General features: G+C 43.8%; 1 protein-coding gene across 5 annotated transcripts in view; it reads left to right on the plus strand.

Annotated features, from left to right (window-relative positions):
• Nucleotides 1–4,452: 4,452 nt before the first annotated feature.
• Nucleotides 4,453–22,428, plus strand: part of LOC306783876 (FERM, ARHGEF and pleckstrin domain-containing protein 1) — a 47,178-nt gene continuing 29,202 nt past the window's right edge. For all 5 annotated transcript variants that reach the window (XM_079277706.1, XM_079277707.1, XM_079277708.1 and 2 more), the window contains exons 1-2: nucleotides 4,453–4,545; nucleotides 7,642–7,848. In XM_079277706.1, coding sequence (XP_079133832.1) covers nucleotides 7,669–7,848 — 180 coding nt within the window. In that variant the 5' untranslated portion in view covers nucleotides 4,453–4,545; nucleotides 7,642–7,668. The remainder of the gene's footprint in view (nucleotides 4,546–7,641; nucleotides 7,849–22,428) is intronic.

Raw genomic sequence — 22,428 nt, forward strand, 5'->3', positions numbered from 1 at the left:
AATCAACATCACAACTCGACGGAATACACTAAGCCCGATGCATGATTATACGTAGGCTGCATACAAGAGAACAAAGCAACAACACCCAAAAACAAAACTGCCAAACACTCTGCGATAGGTGGGGATAGAAGTTCAGGTGATGTTGGTTTGGCAGATTTCCACCTGTTAGTGCAAAACACTCCAAATAATGTGTCTCCTGGGTCTGGTCGTATCTCCTTACTACAGATGTAAGAGAATGTGTCAAAGATGGCTGACCAGCTGGTCTGAGCAGCTCCAAAACGAATGGTGGTGCCATCCTGATGATAGCAATAAACCATGTGTAATGCATGTGGATGTCGAATGAATTCTTGAAACTACAGACAGCCATACTGTCCCCAAGTCTTATACAAATCTGACAACATGTTTTTATGAGCATCTGAGTCAAGCAGAGGATCTCTACAGGAAATCATTCCAGCCATGCAAACAGAAATGTGGCAGTTATAAAACTGGGTGCCATCCTGCTGCCTTTGTATATATTTAGTAATAGAGCATGTAATGAGGCCCCCCCCCCCTGCTGGTTTCCTTCTTTTGTAGAGGTGGAGAACTCAGCAGGAGCTCTGCGGTGCTCATGTCTAAGAGGGGGAGGCCTCATTCGTGAGCCTCGGATGGTCGTTCTCTGTGCAAAACAGATTCCCTCCCTCTGCTTGATCAGCTGGAACAACTCCCTACCTCTCCACCTTGCTCGAACACTTCAGGGATGTCAGGGTAGCTTCTGTTGCCGAACACTGGAAAGATGTAAAATGTCTCAACACAGGCATTATAACAGCACCTGCTGACGATGACGATTGACTCGCTAATTAGTGAAGAAAATTTTGGGGTCCCAAGTGTCGGCCTCATTTGAGGCCTTTAAACTCCGAGACTCACTTTCCCCGTCTTGTTTTGAAAACAGTGATGAGGAAATGGCCTCATGGGAGCTGTTGGGGTAAAGAGTGCACGCTGCAATCAAAGACTGTTAAAAAACGAATCAGGGATGAGATTCAGCCAACATAAAAATGAATACAAATGTTGCTGATTTCAGATTCCTGCCTTAGCAAGATGTAAATAAAGTGTATTATAAATGTTAATTATATACATACATCCTGTCACACACACACTGTCACACACACACACTGCCTGCCCTCGTCCATTTTATCAAAGCATCAATTTTAATAAAATATAAGCATGGAGTATATTTGCAGATGGAGTTCAAACAGAGCAGCTGGCATGGTTTTAAGTAAGCCAAACCTAGAAGCACAGGCAATTAGACTGTAGTTAGTGAGTCAGTATGTGTGTGTGTGTTCTGTGTGTGTGTGTGTCCAGACTCACTCCAGACTGACTGGAACAGTGGGGGGTTGGAGAGATGTGAAAGTCTAGCTTGGTTGGTCTTTAATGACCTGGTATTCAGAGTTGGTGGGAGACGGTGACAGGGCAGGAGATGCAGCTGCTGCTGCTGCAGAGATTCAAATATAAATGGAATCTCATTTCCATCTTCCATTCATTCTTAAGGTGAATACACCCTGAGGGAAGGATATTGTGTGGAAATGTAAAAATGTTTCAGGTGGCTGTCAGGTTGAATAGACCACTGAATTATATACAGACTTCTAAAGGTTTATCAAAAGAGGATTTGTATTATATATATATATATATATATATATATATATATATATATATATATATATATATATATATATATATATATATATATATATGTATACAGTATATATGTGTGTGTGTGTGTGTGTGTATACTATACATGTATATATATAAAGATAGAGAGAGAGAGTAATTAAATATTTTATGATATAAAAATGAGAGAATTCCAACAGGTACGTTGTTTAATTCTTCACTCTAGAGTTGTTTGACAAATTAAAATTACAGCAAAACTGGTGTTTACAAGGTCAAGGAATTATGTAATGTTAAATGTTTCACCTTTTCATCCAATGTCGTGGATGAAAATACCTAAAAAAGTGCCATTAATGAAAATACTGCGACTGAGCAGGCATGTCAACAGATCCATCTGCACGACAGCTGAAGACCAAGAGATCAGTGGTGGAAGAAGTACTCAGATATTTTACTCAAGTATCAATATTCAGTTACAAGTAAAAGTCCTGCAGTCAACATTTTACTTGATTAGAAGTACAAACATCTCCAAAATCTCCAGGGGCCCCAAAAGCCTGGATTACTGTGTTTTACCTTTATGATAAGGGCCTTAAGGTGGCTCTTGATTTACTACCTGATCTTGAGGCCCTGTCTTGAAACGGAAGCTACTTATTTATGTTCTTTGCTTACATGTTGCACATTCCTGAATTGATATGTTAAATCAATTTACCAAACAGCAAGGTTGTATTCCAGTATGGAAAGACAGAGAGTGGGAGGAAGTGTGGGTCGGGGGCCCAGAAGCTCATTTTTGCTCTTGGGGCCCCTCTCCCACTCTGGCAGATTAATCAGGCTGTGAGGTGGATTCATTTGAGCCCCTTAACCTCGAGTGCAGTGTCGAAGGAAACAGGAAGCCTAAATTCTGGTCAGCTGATATGAATTAATGAGCTAGTTACATGTACAGGGATCTGACTGCCAAACATATAATATACTATAATAGAATAGTACTCTAAGAATGTGATTATTCGATGTGTTTTCTCACCCTATAGTGATAGGTGGGAAGTTGACTTGTGAAATAATTTGTTATTACATAACTGAGATCACCAAGAACATGGCACACCATCTCAATTGCTTACATAACAAATCCAGAACAGCATTGTCTCTTGCCTGTTTTCTCTTTCCTCCTGCAGCTCTCACTCGTTTTCACGCTCAGTTCCAGATCAGTGCCTCCAGGGGGGCCTCTGAAGCTGCCAAGACCCTGAGTGTTGTGATTTTCTCCATCTTCAGTCCCACACCACCAAAGCGTAGGAGACTTCTCTTCCTGCCAGTGAGAAGGTGGGCGAGCAGCAGACATGAAACTGAGACAATGAAGAAAAAAAACACCAGTTCCAGCTTTCCAACGCACTGCTTGTCTTTTATCCCCGTCGTTGAACGCAGCTATGGAGGAGTGGGCGATGTGGAGGCACCGGTCCCAGCCAAAGCCCCAGGCCACCATCCATAAAAAAGGACAGGAGAAGCAGGGTATGCAAATCAATGAACGCTCAGGAGGATAGGCCCTACATCTGAGATGGTTTTGCATGAGAGGAAGAGAGAAAACTTGATTTCTTTATTATCTCATGTTATCACGTGTTTGAACTTTTAAAGACGTAGTATAGGCTCGTGGTCCTGCTGCCTATCACTCATGCGTCATGGTAAGCCAAAGCACCCTCCAGTGGACCCGGAAATAAAGTGCAATGTCTTGGGTGGTATTGTAGAACACCAACAAGCGTCACAGGCTTTGTGTCCTCTCTGCTCTGGACCACATTGTGGGTAAAAATGCACCTCACGAACGCATATGACATCACATTTCATTTACAATTAACCACACATAGAATGAGAGTGCAGTTGTTTTTGGCTGTTTTGTAACTCCTCCAATTTCGATATAAAGAATGTAAGGGGCTTTTGACTTGCACTGGCATGCTTGGTGTTCAGGTGGCGACGTAAATAAGAGCTTCAGACTGTTAGCCAGAACCTCACTGCACACCACGCACTGTGGCTTTGGGGAATCTGCGTTGCCAATCCAAGTGAAGCCCAGACACAGATACTTTTCATCATATTTCCTCTTTTTTTTGCCAGTCTGATGCTCACTCTCGTTTCCTCTTTTTTCTTACCTTGACTCCGCGATGGGCCGATGTGCTCCCGATTTGGCTGTGCAATCCCTTAAGTTTATACTGAAGGGAAACTTAAATGAATTCTGAACTACACCACGGTGCCAAGAGGAATGATTAAATAAACAGTTTAATGGAGAAAAATGTAATTAGCCTCTAAAATCCTAGTGATTACCCGGTGGGTCCGTCATTGTGTCAGGCTCGGTGTATCAACAGAATATAGCTTCGGTGAAGGCCTGGAACAAAACAGAACATACCATTATACTGCCAGGCAATAATTAAAAACAAATAACAACCTCAGGGAAAACCACAGTCATTGAACTGCTCCTGTCCTCACAATTAAGGCCATAACCATTTTCAGGGGTCACATGAGCCATAAAAAGCTCTGGACCCACCGGTTTACGATTTAACATCTGAATACGGTTGTTCCAGTCAAACACCGCTAGATGGCGCCGCTGTTCTTCTGTGTTCCGCTGCTGAGACGGTGGAGGTGCTGCGCCTCCTTCATTGTCTCAGTGGAAGGCACCGGGGGTGGATCCGCCGCTCGGTTCAATGTAATCCCGTCTTTACCCCGGCGCACTCACTCTAGTCGTCCGCCATGGCGACCGCAGAAAGTCTCCTCTCCGGTCCGAGCAGCTTCTAAAATAAACTCAACCGGGCTTTTTTTTTTTTTTTTGTTTTGTTTGGTTGTAGGCGCTGTTGCTGGACGTGGATGTAACTGGGATCTCCTTTCAGCTGGGGGAAATACAATACGTGTGGATAAACCCGCATTTCAAGAGAAGAGGTAAGAATCGTGCAGTCCTCACTCCCCCTGCTCTTAAAGGGAAGTGATTCAACTTGTTTGATGAGATTAGGGTTAAGTCTTGGGAGTATGTTTTGCCGTGTTGTTTGGTGATCCTGAGGATCTCGAGGGAGGAGAATAACTATCACTGCATGTCAAAAAAAAAAAAAATACATTTCTTTTCTAAATCTCCATGTGCAGCCACTAAGTGTCCTATTTGTCCTCCAGTGTGTGTTACATTTGCACACCTCAGCTGTGCGGATGCGTGCAGACGCCGCAGTTCTCTCATGTTTCGTGTAGCTGGCATTGCTTCATGTGTGACATTGAAATGATCAGGAACGGTGCATTACATATCTGTCACTTTTAGTTTCCAGAGGGTGGTGCATTAATATTGCCACATCTACTGTACTGGCTGATGAAGTCCTGATTACAGCAGCCTGCTCTATTAACCCACATTACATCAATGCTGTGTGAACACACTACCAGACTGTGTGAAGTGAGGAGAAATAAAACCCTCTCTGAGTGCTGGACTTCCACCCTTTAAAAAAAAAAAAAATTCTCAATTATCATTGGGGCTGTTTTTAGGAGAGGCTTGGATGGCAGCCAAGCGCTGGTTACAACATGCATGTATCTTGTTGGTTGTCAGTCTTTGTAAATGCATGTAACCCTGCCAATAATACAGTGGGGACTTCTATGATTTGTGCAATGCCAGCCACACCCAGGGATCTGTGACGGTTACAGAACACAGAGGAAATTAAGCTCTTTTTTTTTTTTTTGGGCGTTGAGGAGCTTCAGGTAGACAGCTGGCTGTGTCGTCCCAGGCCTCTGGCCATTCAGCTGTCACTAAAGGATTCCAGCTGTGCAAGTGTTGGACGGCACCGCAGAGGGGCCCCTTTGCACACACAGGAGCCACTGTTACCAGCCTCTGTGAGACAGCAGTCACGGCTCCATGTTACACACTCGTGGGGAATTTCAAGCAAACAAGTTCAAAGGCAGGGTGGGAAACACTCAGGGTAAATGTCTCCCCTGGCACTGCACACAGGGCGACTGTGCTTTACGTCACACTGTGGCCCCTGGAGCAAGGTGCCAGCTGTAGAACTTAACCGGTGAGAGTTTTATGTGTTTGTTTGGACCTGAGTTTACCTATTCAGAGGAACACACAGACCTAGACTCATGCCTGGTTGATAAACGATCCCTGGGGAAGGGGCGGATATATACTTGTTGGCTGAAATAATCACCGTCTACTCTTTCCCTGTGCTCTGTTTCACTGGGGCTTTGTTTGAAGAGTGTCTGGTAACATGGCATGCATGTACAGGTCATATCAAACACACATTTACAGACTCTGCTTGACACACTTGCCAATAATCAAGGCGAGAGGAACCGAGTGTCGACGGTGTGAGGATCAAATGTCGTAAATGACTGGGCTGGAATTGAAAAATATGCCCGTTTCCATTCACGCAGCATTTGGTGTGGTTTCCATCAGCCCGAGGGAGTGATAGTCTGCTGATGAGTGTACGGACAGGTGCAAATGATGAGGACGTGCTCTCTTAACACTTTGGCCCTCATGGTTGGGGTTCATTCGATTTTTATTAAAAACAAATTGGCTTGTTGAATCCTTTTTGAATCCCTTATTTCTAGCTTTAAGCATTGATAAGTAACCAAACGAGTTCATAGGGAAGAACGGATCTTAATTAACCAACATGATATTCAAATGTGTCAAAAAAAAAATGCAATTGAAATAATCGTGAGTCGCAGCCCTACTGGTCAGCCTTCCACTCCGACTGCAGTCTGCAGTGTTTGACTGTGAACGTCTCGTGAGCCTCTTCTAATCAGGCAGACCATCACCAGACAGAATGTAGTGTATCCTCTGTTCTTGGCCCTTTTTTCCTCCATGCACTCTGCTGGATTACATTATCCACTTCCTCTTTGAAATGCCTGATTCAGCTTTCCACTTAAACTTGGCAGCAGTCACTCACCTCTCAGCTGCGGCTGCACCACTGGCCACTGGCCTCGGCGCTCTGATGAAGCACTTGGTGAGGTCTCGGAATGACATCAGCCTGCTGGAATGTGCAATGAAGAGAGAAATTAAGCAGGACAGCAGGGCTTCGGGGGGGGGGGGGGGGGGGGATAGCAGCCTGCTCATGTGTCAACCCAGAGCGGATGATTCCACAACTGTGGCCGAGCGCAGTCCCCCACCCGGGACAAACAAAGAGCCACGAGGCATGTTGCTCCCGACTCTGCACCTCCTCTTTGATTTGAACATCAGATGAGATCCTCCACAGCTGGATGTGGCAGGGCGGCGGTTCACGGCTTTGTGACGGGAATTCTTTGTTTTTACATCCAATTCCTAATTTCTAGTTTTTCAAACTAGTTTAGCTCGTCCACAACCTTTCAATGTAAACTGCAGAAGTATTGGGTTCAAGAAGCCCCGGTAGGGAACGTGTGAGGCTAACCGCTCTATGCAAGTCTTTGCTGTGTATCTTGTGAAAGCAGAGTAACATGGATGCACATGTGGTAACGCCTGAATTTAAATACTTTATGTCTATGCAATGTTCTCTGTTGCAGTTTTTTTTTACCCGTTGCTCTCTGATGACTTAAACTCACTGCTCATTTGTTTCACATCTCTTGCCGTGTCTTCACGTTTTTGCCTCGATGCCCTTGAGACCAATTAAAACCCAACTCGGTGTGTGTCTGTGTTCCGTTGCTTGTTACGACTTCCGCTATCAATCGTCAGTGTATTGACTCTTTGATTTTACACTTTGGCCCTGGGATTCCTGTGTCGCATCAAATTGGGGCTGCTTTATTTGTGCTTTGAAATCAAGAATACGCTTGGATCTTCTTTTTTTTGAAACAGTAATTGCTTCTCCCACAGGCAACAATTATCAGCCATTAGCGGCGAGTGCAAATACTGTATTTGCAATTACTGTGTGACACTGAAGGTTGTGCAGCCTGTCCTCTCATCTTGTTGTATTTCACCTGCTGCCTGCACCACTGATGCTCCAGGAGGTTTCTTCCCACTTCTACTACTCTAACTCCTTAATTGCATTATTTTGTGTACATACCGAATGACTGCACGTACATGTGTTTGTCTCTGTGCAGGCTGGGCAGTGAGCATCGCAGTGCAGCATGGCCGAGCCAGACCCAGAGCCAATGGCCTCTGGACCAGGGCAGCGTCTTGGAGCCCCGGCGACTCTTGGCATCAGCACACTGGACCCCGGGCACAGACCCCCGGCCATGCCCCCTGGACGACATGTCACCATCAGGGTCCGCATGCTGGACGACACAGAGGAGCTCTTCGACGTCTCGGTGAGTAGTTAAAGCCTTCTCGCTCAGACATACATCTTGATAGGAATACTAATGTCTCCCTTATTATAGCACAGTAGCCATTAAGCATATCCCGTTGTCATCATAGAGGCTGCAGTCTCTGGAAACAGGTTGGCATGGCAACTGCATGACGTTACGTTGTTTAACGCACGGATGAAACTGGAGGAATCGTTTCAGTGTGTCAGGGTTCCTCCAGTTTATTGTGCCTGTACATCTTCACTGCTTCTTAATCTCCCAAACTGTCGCAAAGCTGTTCTACAGCTGCCGTTTATCACCACATGTTTTATTCTTCCACCGTGTCCTCCTGACAGTCTCTCAGGATGATCTTTGGGGAAACACGGACACCATTTTATTTCACAGTGCTGTCCCACATCGGTGTCTTGATGACCGTAATGCTTTCTTAGATGGTGCAATGAAAGCAGGCAGGTACACAAAAGAGGCAGCGGTACTTTGAGCCGCTATTTGAATTCCATTCACGATTTCATGATTTCGAGGATTAGCTTTCTCATCACAGAGATCTGCATTTAGACATTTGTGTCGAAGCTGTTTGCACAAGATTATGTTGAAGTTGAGTGAAAATGAGATACGAATTGTGAACGTGATATTGCATGCTGATATATTAACTCTACAAACTGACTGTTTGGACATGAAGCACATCATTTGCAGATTATCATTCTAAATTCAACTTTAATTTATAAATCATTCAGATTATGTTTTATTCTTCACTTTCTTAAATGGCAAGACTGTAGATATTCTATATCATAATTATATCATTATCGTTCATTAGTGCATTTTGTTGTTTTGTTGTGCTTCATGGAAAGAAGATATAGAACTAGAAAAAGCATTTCCTGCTGAAAATGCGTTGGAATGCTGAAAACTGAAATGAATCGCAAAACATTGCTGAAAATAGATATCCAATTCAAAAACAAATTGCAAAAAGCTTAATAATTCAAAAAGTTTAAAGAATACAAATATGAAAAGTCATATCACACCTCTCCTGAAAGAGCTGAACATTTTGATATTTGAACAGTTTCTGTTGCTTAAAAAAATTCATCAGTGGTGATATTTGTAGTAGTATAAGTTGTAGTAGAAGTATTATTAGTAGAAGTATTAGTAGCATTAGAATAAGTACTAGTAGTTGTCGTAGAAGTATTATTAGTAGGAGAAGTATTAGTAATTAGAAGAAGTAGTAGAAGACGTAGTATCAGTCGTCATAGTAATAGCTGTAGTATTGGTCGTAGTATTTAATTTCACAGTAGTAGTAGTAGTAGTAATAGTAATGGCAGTAGAATAAGTAGTAGTACGAGTAGCAGTCGTACCAATAGCTGTAGTAGTATTACTACTTTTAGTAGCATGAATAGCAAAGTTGAAATGGTGTCTGTAGCTGAAAGTATGAGGAAGTTGAAGAATTTGAAAGTTGAAGAAGTTTAAGAGGATTTGAAAATCTTCTCCATAGAAACCCATTCAAAAAAAAGTTGCTAAAAGCTTAATAATTCAAAAAGTTTCAAGGTTAGAAATAGAAAAAGTCATAGCAGAGATGAGCTGACGGCGCTGAACATTTTGATAGTTGAACGGTTTCTGTAGCTTAAAAAATGAAGAAGAAGAAGAGTTGCAACGAAAAATGGCGACATTATCCTTGACGGCGATGAGAAAGCTTCAAGGTAGTCGGTACGCCTTCCCCCAGCAACTCTCTGAACTTGTGGTGTTTTGGAAAGTCCTTGATTTAATGGCAGAAACATCGGGTGGAGTTAGTGAAAAAGACTGTTCCTAGTCTTAGAATAGAAGAAGAAGTCAAACTCTGTGATCACAGTCCTTCCTGCCTGGAAGAGAAGAGTAGATAGAGGAAAGTGAAAAGTGGTGATTGAGGGAGACAGCGGCAGCCACAGAGGACCCGTTGAGTGTACATGAATGGGGCTCGGGACTAACACCGCGGAGCTTCACTGACAGTTAGTGAACGTTTGAGGGTGAGCGGATGTGTCATTCTGGCTGTTTCCCAAGGCAGTATGGGTAAATGTTGCTCCTAAACCGGACGGCGGAGCTGCCTGTGCATGACTGCTAATCTTTCTTGTGGTATCATGTGTTGTACTTAATACTTAAGGCTTAGTTGATTATCACAGTGAGGTGCCGTTTGATTGCCCTCATTTAACCCACATAGCTTCGTGTGTACTTTGGGTTAACTGAGGCAATAAAGCCTCGTTTGTTTTTGGTTTACAAGACAAGAATCTTGATGTTCTCACTCAGTACACCGTTTTTAGGGCAACGAGCAGATGTGCTGCGTCTTCTTTGTATTTTCTCAGGTTAGAACGATCACTTCACCAATTCTGGCCTTTCAAAATTGAATATCATCCTGCCAGTAATGCTTACATCTTATACGAGGCAGAGCGGGTGATGAAGGGCTCGTAATCTGTGAAAACCTGCAGTGAAATTCTACTCCTCAAAGTTTTGTTAGCATACAGTAGATTTTTATGGAGTTTTGGTGTTTTAAGATCGCTCAATCCTCCATAGAACACTCACATTAATGCTTTTCATTTTGTTTTTTACATTGTTCAATATTTAATCTATCTTTTTGCTTGGTCTGCATCTTCTTGTTTCCACCTACTGTCATGAAGTTTGATACAGAGATTACGAAACAACATCCCTGCCCTTAGAATAAAAAAAGCACTACAGTGAGATTCCCGTTGAGTGTTTGGACGAGTGTTGCACAGCAGGTGTAATGCATACGTGGCCCTTGCTCTTCCACCGACTGTGCCTTCTCGTGGACGTATAGCTGCCCATTGATGGTGTATAGTTGGCGATGGTGAGCTTGAAGCAGCTGCTGTTACTGCAGCAGACATGCCGGGGCAGAAAACAAGCTGAAGTATCGCTCGGGAGACGACAACAAAAAGCCCCCCCCCCCCCCCCCGCTAACAGAAAGCTTTATTCACGCTCAATTTAACACACATTATGTCCTCCATCTCAAGTCAGCACTTGAGATATAAAAATCTCAGCAGGCGAGATATTGTCTTTGCCTAGAGGTGTGCAAGGAGTACGTTTTCTTCAGTCATCAGCTAACATTCGGGGGTTGAAAGATCTGTTATATTTTCAACAAAAACAATGAAAAACAGGAGATTTCTTTTACATTTAGCTCAGTGTTGCTTCTAATAACAGAAGCGGGGTATGTGGTATACGTGGTGAGTTGAGGAAGATAAGTCCCTTTTGAGCCGCTCGATTCCTCACAACAATTTGCGCTGGCGAGGATGTTTGGATGCTGGGAGTGAGTCGCTCAACTTTACCAGTAACTTCTTCTTTTCCTTTACATCAGCTACATCCCAGAAAAATCTCAGATGTTTTTGGAGGACACAGAAAAACATACGTCAAATTAGCTCAGATCCTGCTGATAATAATCTCTCCCCTGCAGCAGTGAAGTGAGATAACTTCATGGTCTACAAACCACATTTGTCAAGCAATTATCCAGTCCTTTATTTCGCAGCAGGAACATACGGTATTGTTCGAGAAGAGGCAAGTTTGCTTTAGGTGATTTCATAGTCGGTTTGACTCAGGGTAGGCTTTTTTTATGCGTCTCTTTAAGAAAACATAAAGCGGCTAACCTCACCCTGTAACTGATACCGAAGGCTTCGGTTCCTGCTCCTCTCGTTCAGAGGGGTAAGTTTCCACCTCAGCGGGCAGAATATCGGATGGTTGAGAAACAAAAAGGGGCCAGTGAGCCACCGAGCCACCTCATGGGTCACATACCGTACTGTGGCCTACTTAGCACTCTGGCTGTGAACACACTAGTGTTGATGCTGATGATGTCTGGCTGCACAAACCTGGACAACACGGTCGACTGGCATTGACTAATAAGTCCACGTTAGCCGTGATATTGGTTGGTTTAACTTTTTCATTGTGTGTTTTTATGGAATTATTATTTTTAAATTAAAATGGACAGCTTGCTCGCGCAGAGTTCAGTGGAGCACAGGGAACTGTAGCCCTCAGTCTGGTCTTGCGATCCTTCGGGCGAACATACACTTACTCTGTCTGTGCTTATGTTTTGACGCTTGTGTTTACTGATGGCTGGTGAGAGGTTTGGCAGAAGTTGCCTGCGAGGAGTGTGATTGTAGCATGGATTTTTAGGGGTTAGGAGGTGGGGGATGGGATGGTGAGGGCAGAGAGAAGAGAGTCATGCTCATTCCTGTGAATGAAAGAAACAGTCAGGCTCCATTAGCCGGACCTTATGGCTGGAATACTAATGAATACAACCTTAACATGTAATGTTCCACTTTCCATTAATACTGACATTACAACACAGGCGTTCTCCATTGGAAATTCAGACCTCTCTCTCTCTCTCTCGCTCTCTCTCTCTCTCTCTCTCTCTCTCTCTCTCTCTCTCTCTCTCTCTCTCTGTCTCTGTCTCTGTCTCTCTCTGTCTCTGTCTGCACTACTACTTCTGTTCCTCCTCTCTAACTATAATGAGCCACTGAGGACTGCAGTTTGTCCTCTCCAGCCATCGCTTTGTCCATTACAGTCACGGTGCAGCCTCTTTTTAAGAGGCTGCAGTGCAGAGAGACATATTGAATCCATTAGTTACAGACTCTTCATCTCTTGGCATTTTCATTTGCTTTTTTTATACCCGGCTCAGTCTCATTAAATTACAATATATTACTTTGGCTTTCTTAATTTCTGATTTAAGTCTACCGCAAATAAATACACAAGCACGAGTTAAACACATTTTCAGCCGAGCTAGGCTGATCCACCACTTGGTTACATGGAACTGTTAGATGGATTACCATGAACACTCATGGTTCCGTGAGGTTGAATCTGAATTACTTTCTGATCCCTTGACTTTTCATCTTGTGCCAAGATTATCACTTATCCAGGAAAATATGCAACAACTTCAAATTAACTAACATCTTTATGGATTGGCTCAAACCTTTGTATTCATCTAGCGGCATCATCACGTCAACATTTTAATACTTTTTACGAGTAAATACTTGCAAAACTCATGAAATTCTCATGAGCCTCATTTGTGTTTTAGGTTTCGTGTCGCCACGTTAAACCAGGATGGTTATGACCTGCGGAACATCAGTATGTACATCCGCATTGTCACGTTGAACCTTTTTAGCACAGCTTTCAGCCCAAAGTGCCGCTGTTCACAGCCTCACAGAGCCGCCGGCATGGCTGTACACTCTCAGTCTCACAGCCACAGTTAAGTCACAAGACATTGTACATCGTTAGAGCAAAAGCTGCTCTCAGTTTTGTTTTCTGATCAAAGCATGTAGTAGGTTGGGCGCATCAGAGCTGAATGTCGGGGTGTTGCAGCATCAGCTCTTGATCAGTGACTTCAGATTACAAATCAGTGGATTAAAGATGTTTTGTATGTACTCAGTTGGATATCGCCCTCTGATAATCCATCATTATACCATATAACACGCTGATCTGTCTACCGATAGAACACATTGAAGCCTGCATTACATTATAGGAGCTTCTTAAATACCTATGCAGTGTAAAGCCCCATCCACATCCTGGCAGGAAGCGTGTCTGAGGTCGACCCGCTGAGTCACAATCGTATCTGCGTTCATGTGACGGGGTGAAATTCATCTCACTGAGAAGCTGACCACGCTGTCCGTAATCTCAATGTATCATCCCCACGGCCGGATCCACAGCTTATCACGAACGTTCCCAACATTTGTCACAGCAGAGTAGATACAGAAGCGTGCACCGAGTGAGATATGAGAGAAAATCCCCTCTGCTTGGGATATTCAACCTATTTTGGGCTAACAGCAATTTGATCCTTGGGGAGATTTGTTTTTAATTATTTTCCCCATTCCCATAACTAAAGCATGTTAACAGGGCATCAGGGACCACCCAGGCTAGGAAGGACCTGCATGCTTTAGAGCAAGACGCTCACTACAGTCCAGAGGGCGTACCATCATCCCACCAGTTGCCATCCCATATGCTGTCACCCATTCATTGTGAGGGGAAGCAATTACAACATTCATTTTGAAGAATCTACACGGCACTACGTTTTTTTTAAATGTCAGTTATAGTAACATAAAGTAAGTAGCAGACAGAAAGGAGCAAATACTGATGCTGCAGAGCTGAAATGACGAACTGATTAGTAGAAACGCGTCAGCATAATTGAAATTTGAGCTACATATCATTTGTGCACATTACAGGCCACCGAATGTTCTCAGTATCTCATGTTCCATTTTCGCACACGACACGTCGACTGTAACGAAGGCAGAGCTCAGAGGGAGGAAGGCCGTCTCGACTCGACTCTTGAAGCCGTGTGCTAAATCCTGTTAAACTCAGAGCTGCGTGGGGACACGCTCTGCTTCCCCAGCCTCATGGCGCTTTAGTGGGGTGAGCTGACAGAGGTGGTGGTTGAATTATTCGGGGCGCAGAGGATGATTTGGCACCAATATTTCTGGATGGGCTGTCGTTGGCGGAATATGACTACAAATTGGATTTGATTGGCTGTTAGAGTATTTGGGAAAATGGCACAGAAGCTGTGCAGCCCAAAGCAACAAATCCCAACCCTCTCCCACAGTTTACACCATGTCAATGAGTTCTCTAAACCCATTACCGTCACTCCCCGATCCCTAATATGAGTCATGCACAAGTAACAGTGAGATCTATTTAGATTGACTCTGCTGTGGCGTTCCCCTGATGCACATGGCCATTTTGAGGTTCATAAAGTGTGCATCTGTTGTGCAGAGGGAATTCGAAAGGAGCTGCAGGAGCAAGCTGGTGGAAAGATGCGAGGAGATGGTGACCATGGAAATCCCCCCCCCCCTTCCTCCTTTGTAATCTGGTCCTTACAGAGGAGTTGTGAATGAAAGATGGTTAGAGGCGGTGTACAGATAAATAGAGCCTCTCCGATTTTTAACTCCCATGTCACCTTGAAAGTGTTTGCAGCCTGACTGGGGAGACAATCAGAAAGAGGACCTTGATACAGCGAGGATAGTGGGAATTAACGGCATCCAGACATCTGATGTTTGCCGCTGCTGTCTGTTAAGATAACAGATTACATTTGCTCTCTTTTGGGAGCCTTAAAATGGCAACACTTCTTGTTTCTGTTCTTTAAGACTGCTATCCCAATAGTATTGCATTAGCCCACTTTAAGCTGCTGCTGTTCTCTGTTATGGGAAGCAATTATTTGTCATTTATCACCCCTCCCTCTGCAGACTGCCCCGACCTTTGAGCTGTGCGTGAATATATATCCTCCCTCTGAGTTGGTGGCGTGGATCCTCTCTGTGACATCGCCGTGAATTTCAACACTGCGCGAGTCCGTGTTCGAAAAGGCCACATGGAGCATGGAAGCATGCTGGTCTATGTCTGGGTTGCCATGGCTACATATAGAGGTGGACGAGGAGCGTCTGAGTCGGTTGCCATGCTGCAGACTTCTGTCTTCCACTGATATCTGCTGATGGGAAGGGTGGGGGGTATACACATGCAGAGCACTTACACTAGCATGGGGATACGCTGCTGCACACCAATTATAACGAACATATTCAGGAGACACAGCCTACATCGCTGTGTGTGTGTGTGCGTGCGCAGGTTCCTTTTTCATATTCAAATATTACTTAAAATATGACTGACAATAAGGTTTGAGGGATTATTAGGTCGTCTTGGTTGCAGTGCTGATTAACCCAGTTTGAAAGATGCCATTGTGTTTTGGGGTGGCAAGGATTTTTTTTGGGGGGGGGGGTCATGTGCTTGGTGTCACTATAAAAAAAATGAAAATGGAGGATGTGTGTGTGCTATAGATTCAGTCCTGTGGTGGTTTTTGGAGGCTCACACATGCAGCGCATAGATGAAAGCTTTCTTTTTTTTTTTTTGATTTTCCTCTGGTGAATGATTCACATTGAGGCTGGAAAATATGAAAAGTGTTCAGCAATGCGAGTGTGGCATTCGTGTGCCTTGCGTCATTCTTGCACTGCAAAGTATTCTCATACTTTCCTAACATGAACTCTCAACCCTTGGTTGCCTTTCTCTCGTGGTATGAAATTGAAATCCAGCAGCGGAATACGGTTGTTTTCCCCACGCGCCATCTTCCTCCCTCGCATCCTGAAATGTAATTGGGTGAAGGATGAGAGACACAGGAGAGGAGCGGCAGAGGGAATTATGTGGTGGCTGATGGTTAAGAATACTAACATGCTAGAGAGAGGATGATGGAAATCGAGCACTTTCATTTGAGTCATAAAGATGAACTGCAAGTTTGTATCTAAACCGAGGGTATATTAACATATTTGTGTTTTAGAGATGAATTGGTACACAAATAAGATTGCAGATTGGTGTTATTCTGCTCTTTAGTGTCTTTATTTTCACAATAACCAGCAACCGCCCAGCTATGACAGGCCGACTGCACAGTGCCTCAGTTTCCCATCGACCTAAAGAATGTTCTCTTTTCCGTTTTTGCCAGATTGTTTGGGTAGTCTTCACAGTAATGCTAAAATTAGATACCCATCATGCATCTGGTTGGAATGTGCATCACTAAACGGTGCGATTCCCTCTCAGAAATATTTGTTACATATTTCCTGTGAGAGATGCTGCGACCAAAATAAAGGCTTTTTAAGAGGAGAACATGGGAGGGGATGGGGGGGGGTTTCTATAGCGGGAGTGTGAGCAATTGATCATTGTTTGAATGGTTGAGTCCTCCATCACATGTCTCCTCTCCATTTTACAAAAAGCACAAGCGAAAAGTCTCATTGTAAACACAGCTTAAGTGGTTCAACCCTACATAGAGGAAGCAATTTACTCTGCATCGTCCGTGCCGTTTCTTGGAAGGGACTACTGATTAAAGCTGTCACTACTGTCAGCTTCTGTCTGACACCATTATGCCGCACTGCTTTCTATACTGTGCACAGGTGCGTTGGGAAAAGTGATGCCTTTTTACAATAAGTCTTGTTCCTATGGTAACCAAGATGGATGGATGTTTGTCTGGTTCAGACAGCAGTGAAGTCGACTCTGCCCGTGTGACCGTTTGGTCAACGCACAAAGGAAGGATGAGGCGTATGCAAACACGACCTGTGATCTCTTTGTAGACACATGAAGGTGGATCCTTTTTGACTTTTTATGCACATGCATAATTCCATTGAATGTCAGCCTTTCATGACTGCGTTCTGATCCTTTCGTTAAGCTCTTGAACTGTGCCACTGCATCCCACCGACTTAGCAGCAGGCTCGGTAGGCATCCCAGTACATGATGGGTGTGGCAGCAGTGCTGCTCCATAACTAGCCTCCACACTCTCTCTCGCTCTCTGTGTGATGTCCTCCTGGTCTTGAATAAAGGGTGAACCCCTCGTGGGACCCGTTTTGCCTCAGCTTCACCGCAGCTTCACGGCAGCACTGCCGCTCTTCAATGAATTATGAATTTCTCATTGAGATTCAGAGGGATAATTAACACGTAAGACCCGACTAGCGGTGTGATATCGTGGGATTATTCTTGTCCTGTGGTGCATTATTTTACTCCAGGTGCTCTGGCTTCTCCTTCCCTGCTCGCACCTCCTGAAATGTTCTTATCAGTTATCAGCACCACATATGCTGCTGTTATTTTCTGCCATGCCTCAGTGGTAATTAAAAAGCAAATCGCTGCCTTTCGCCCCGGCTCTGTTCTCGGTCAGTGCTGTAGCTCTGCCTGCAGTGAAGTCGTTCCCATGATGCATTTGCTTGACATGTTGCGTATCAGAATTCCTTTCAGCTGTACTTGTGCAGCAGAGTCTGCCTCCCACTGCTGCCTGGAAGTAATTGAATTTGGGGTCTCTTGGGTAGATAGAGAGGATGTGTGGGAGGGAGAGAGAGCGAATGAATGAAGCCAAGACTGAGGGAGGGAGTGTGTGTGTGTGTCCGTGAGTGAGGAAGAGAGCGAAATCTCAAACCAGTAGCTCCAGCTGCACATATGCCTGCTGGATAGGTATTGACCCGCCAACAATCGCCCCTTTTCCCCCTCCTTACTAAAGTGGGAACTGTTACATAAGCTACCACGGAGAGTAGCAAACCAGAGGCTTTCATCTGTCCTGGTTCCGGTTTCCTCCTCTCCTCAGGCATGTTTGGGCTTCTTTTTGGGCTTTAGTCCGGGCATCCCAACTGTCTAGCTTTCCTCTGGTTGTCTCTATTGAAAAGGTGACGCACGGAGGTCCAACGCTAAAGGAATCAAAGCTTTGTCAATGGGTCCAGTGTGGGAATGCCCCTTAATTGATGTCAAAAGATGTGTCCCAGGGAACGTCTGCTTTCACACAACCAGTGGGGGTTGGACTGTTCTGGGCATTTAAGGTCTCTGGAGTCTCTCAACATCAGCTGTCATTGCAAGGGCTTTGCAGAGGAGCTCGCTCTTGCAGGTTGTTGTTCTTGTGGATTCTTGCTGGTTTTGTGTCTCTGTGAGCCGCAGAAGTTGAATAACAGGTTCAACCGTTTAGGTACAGCCGACACATCTTCAGTTCGATCCACGTGCTGCAGCTCACCTGACAGTTAAAGATGATGATATTAAATGTATTTGTGTCTACATGCATGTTCTCTCATGCAAGAGAAAGGGATTGGTTGTCTGATCATCTTGTTTTTGCTGGAGATGCAGGTCTTGTGGTTTTAGTGTGACTCTCTTGCTTTATTTCATTTAAATTCATTACATAGAAATGTTGGCCGGGTGCCCACTGACATGTGCTCAGTTGACCTCCTTTTAAACAGACTAAATTCTTCCCTACTGTCTAATATGCATATATTTGGTTCGTGAAATTACACTTTATTATACGAGTCAAATGTAAACCATGTGGTTTAGATAACATTATTAGTGGGAGAGCCAAAGTGTGAATGCAGAGTAACAAATAGTATGATTGTGCAATGAGTTTTGCAGTATTGTGACCCTGTTAGACCCTCACTGTCCTTTTGTTGATGATAAAACACACAACCAATCACACATGCAGCATAAACAGATCAATGTGAAACAAAACTTGCAGTGAAGTTAGGTTATTATAGCAGCAAATGAAGGATATAAAACATGAACTAAACCTTCTCTGGAGCAGGGTAGCCATGTTGCTGCATACTGTAGGTTTTCCCTGGTTAGATAGTGAGCCAGCATTGTGCGACTGAAAGCCAGGGTGGCGACCAGCGTTTGATACTGACCTCACTTGGTGAGACAAACCCCAGGCCTGCATTCAAACCCAAAACACTTCAGACAGAACCTCTTGTGCCTTAAACCTCTTACTCGCAGAAACACCCGTGTTCCCTTCTCATCTATTGTTTATGTGTTGTTAAATTAGTCAGAGTTGGGTTGTTTCTGTCTCTAAGAACCCTTAAACCCAAGAGTCCAGTGTTCCCATATCCAGAGCCAGGTGTGTGTGTGTGTGTGTGTGTGTCGTAGTGGTCACATCCTTGCTTGTTGGTTTAAAGTCACACTAATTTCATAGCACATAGAGATGGTTTTGGGTGTGCTTGAGAAGCCACGATGAACAGGGCGTGGTATTTGCACCCCTATGTATTTCAGCTTCCAAAAACGATGGTTATGGTCACAGTAATTACAACAATATAGCATGGAGGCATGGAGCTGAACGCTGAACCTCGAAAAGTAACACACACGTTACACCATAGGTTCAAATAAAAAGATAATTACTCACTATTCAACCTCAACCGCGTGCTTCCTTTCGGCTCCAGAAGACTCTTCCAAAGAGATTAGGAATCACAATTTTCCTTATGTTGCCATGGTAACTGGTCTTGCTCTGTTGAGAGGGATTGGTATTCTGTAGTCATTCGCAGAGGCCTGAAATTCCTGCTGGACCTGGTGGCCTGCAGACATGGAGCAACAGCTGCCTTCACACAGGCTGTGCCTTTGCTCTCGCATGTGTTTGCCAGCGTGTGTTTGTGCCCGAGTTCTCCACCGGCAACGTTTTAAATGTGAGATTTCACCTCAGGACTGCGCGTCCACATTTGTCACGCTGTGGAGAACAAGTGCTAATGCTCCCGCCACGGGCAGGTTCACGCAGAGGGCTGAAGGTTTGAACTGTGCTGCGTTAAAGTGGGCAGTATGAGGCTGCAGTGAATGTTATCAAAGGGACTTGACTCCTGGTCCAAACCGCTCAGGTTAGTGTCTCAGAGTGTTTCTGAAACCCAGTCGCATACTTCTCATTGCAGGTGTCTTACTACCAAGCTTCTTATCAGTGGTACAACTGCTCAGATTCACACATTCTTTGTTAGTGATAACCCAAACAGAGGAAATCTAAAGCAATACATATAGTGAAACATTTCTTTTTGTATTGAATGGTTTGCCATTAAATGTAAAACCGATATTCATGAGAGGATGATTCCTGCTAACTTTGGTGATCCCCTGACTTTTCCTCTAGCGCCACCCTGAGGTTGACGCATCTCTTTCCACTGGATGTCTTGCCATGAAATTTGGTACATTTTGGTTACTTGTATTTAGAGATTTTTAGATTTTGCTCCGATACAGCCTGGATTCTTGATTGTCTATCGGCAAGCGTACGAGTCTATGCACCGATCCAATATCACATCCATCGTTAGCTTCTGAGTGGGTTATCTCGCTTCTTTCTCATCCCTGCTGAGAGCTTACACATGCACATTACCGATCGGTCCGGTGCTAGTGGAGCTAGCTGTGGAGTTAGCTAGAGCTAGCTAACTGTCAGCAATTTGGTAAAATAAATCAGTAAAACTGTGTTTAATGAATGGTGACCATGGTAAACATTGGACCTGCTAAACATAAGCATATTAGCATCATTGTTAGCATGCTGGTGTTTGCATTTAAAAATAACAAAATCATCAGCAACAATATCAATAAGGCGGCTGTGTGTGTGCGTGTTATCCAAAAAAACACACTCATTTAAAGCGTGTTGCTGTCTCATCCAGCGTGGCCAGAGACACTAAAGACGGTTTATTTTTAAGATCTAATGACCACCTATTTTTAATTCGCTGTGCTCTGGTTATAGCAGCGGCATCACGGGTGCTTTTTTCAAACGGAGAGTGCTTTCTTAGTTGTTGACCTTAATCCTCGTCCACAGGAAGTGCAGCCTTGGTCTGAGGCTCTTGTCTCTACATCTGCGTCAACTATATTCTGACTGGGAAATCCCAGAACACCTTCACACTGGCCAAGTGATAATTAAGCGGTTCATTGCTATAACAATAAAAGACGTAAAACCCTTTCTGCAGCTGTCGACTAAATATTTTTTAAAGAAAAACATGAGCCTATGTTTGGTCTAATTTGACATCTTTCAACCTCCTATATTCAAAAGAAATAGACTACATGTTTTCTTATGTTTGGGAGGACATTTGACTTTATTTGACAATGTTTTGAATGTAAGGTCATCTGTACAGTCACTGGACTACATCATAGGGCAGAGGGCCTCTGCATTTGCGGCACTGGTGGATAAGCAGTTTAAGGCTAATCTCCAGGAGGCCAATTGATTGGCCTCACCAGTAAAGCAGCATGTGCAGCTGTCATTATTTATTACTGGTGGAGATTATGGGGAAGCAAACATGCGACAGAAGAAATCCAACAACCACCACTTTCCTCAAGAGACCTGCCTGCTGCAGCTCTGGAAAGACTCTCTTAAAAACACCACACAAGCTCCCAGTTCTCTTCTACTTCACATGCCCTAGCTCGCAATGTTAACGGAAGTGAAACATAATATGTGAATCCACCCCGATATACGCTCCTCCTTGGCCCATGCTACATCCTTCAGCCAAGTTTCATGAAAATCAGGCTAGATTTTTTTCTGTAATCCTGCAAACTAAAAGCATAACCTCCTTGATGGAGGCAATTAGAGTCGGACTGTGAGTTGGACTGTAATAAATCAAACAAATTGAAGGAATAATTGAGAGATTAAAAGAAAATGAGAATAGTCATTAGTTTCAGCCTTAATTAGGAGAGGGTGATATGGATATATTCATCCGTCACGGTATAGGTAGACTGAAATGCAAAAACAATTAGCTGATGAATCCTTTATTCAATTGCCTGAAAATGAATTGGCAGATCATTTGATGATTGATTCATTGTTTCACTGGAGATTTCAATGTTCGGTTGGTTCGAGCGTCTGATGCTGTACGTGAGCTGCTTTTCTTTATCATATGTGATCGTAGATTGAAAATGTCACCTTGGGCGACTAAAAATTATAATGGGCAGTGTTTTGTTATTTTTCTTGATATAACCTTAAAAGTAGTATCTATATATGTATCTGGAGATGGTTTGAGCATATTCTGAATACGCTCAAACTGCAATGTTAAATCACAGGTGCTTGTCCTAACCTTTTGGTATCCGACCTCCTCCTCGTTTAAGTTCTTCAGTTTGTTGCTACCTTTGCATTTTTCACGTTGGGATTACATGTGACTTGAATTTGGCACACCAGGATCTACATATTAATTATGTTCCTATTGATGCTTATGCACCGCATCTTAATGACATCCCTCATTGTTACTGTGCTCTCGCTGTCTTGATCTCTCCAACACACACATACACTGACATCACAATGATTATGTAGATGAGTGTGTCTGCTCCAATATTAGCAAGCTGCTGTTTATATAGGCAGGGTGGCACATTTACTTACACTTAATTAACATACCTTGGATATTAATGTTTCCACAAGAT

The sequence above is a fragment of the Melanostigma gelatinosum genome (genome assembly GCF_949748355.1).
Source record: "Melanostigma gelatinosum genome assembly, chromosome: 10".
NCBI lineage: Eukaryota > Metazoa > Chordata > Actinopteri > Perciformes > Zoarcidae > Melanostigma > Melanostigma gelatinosum.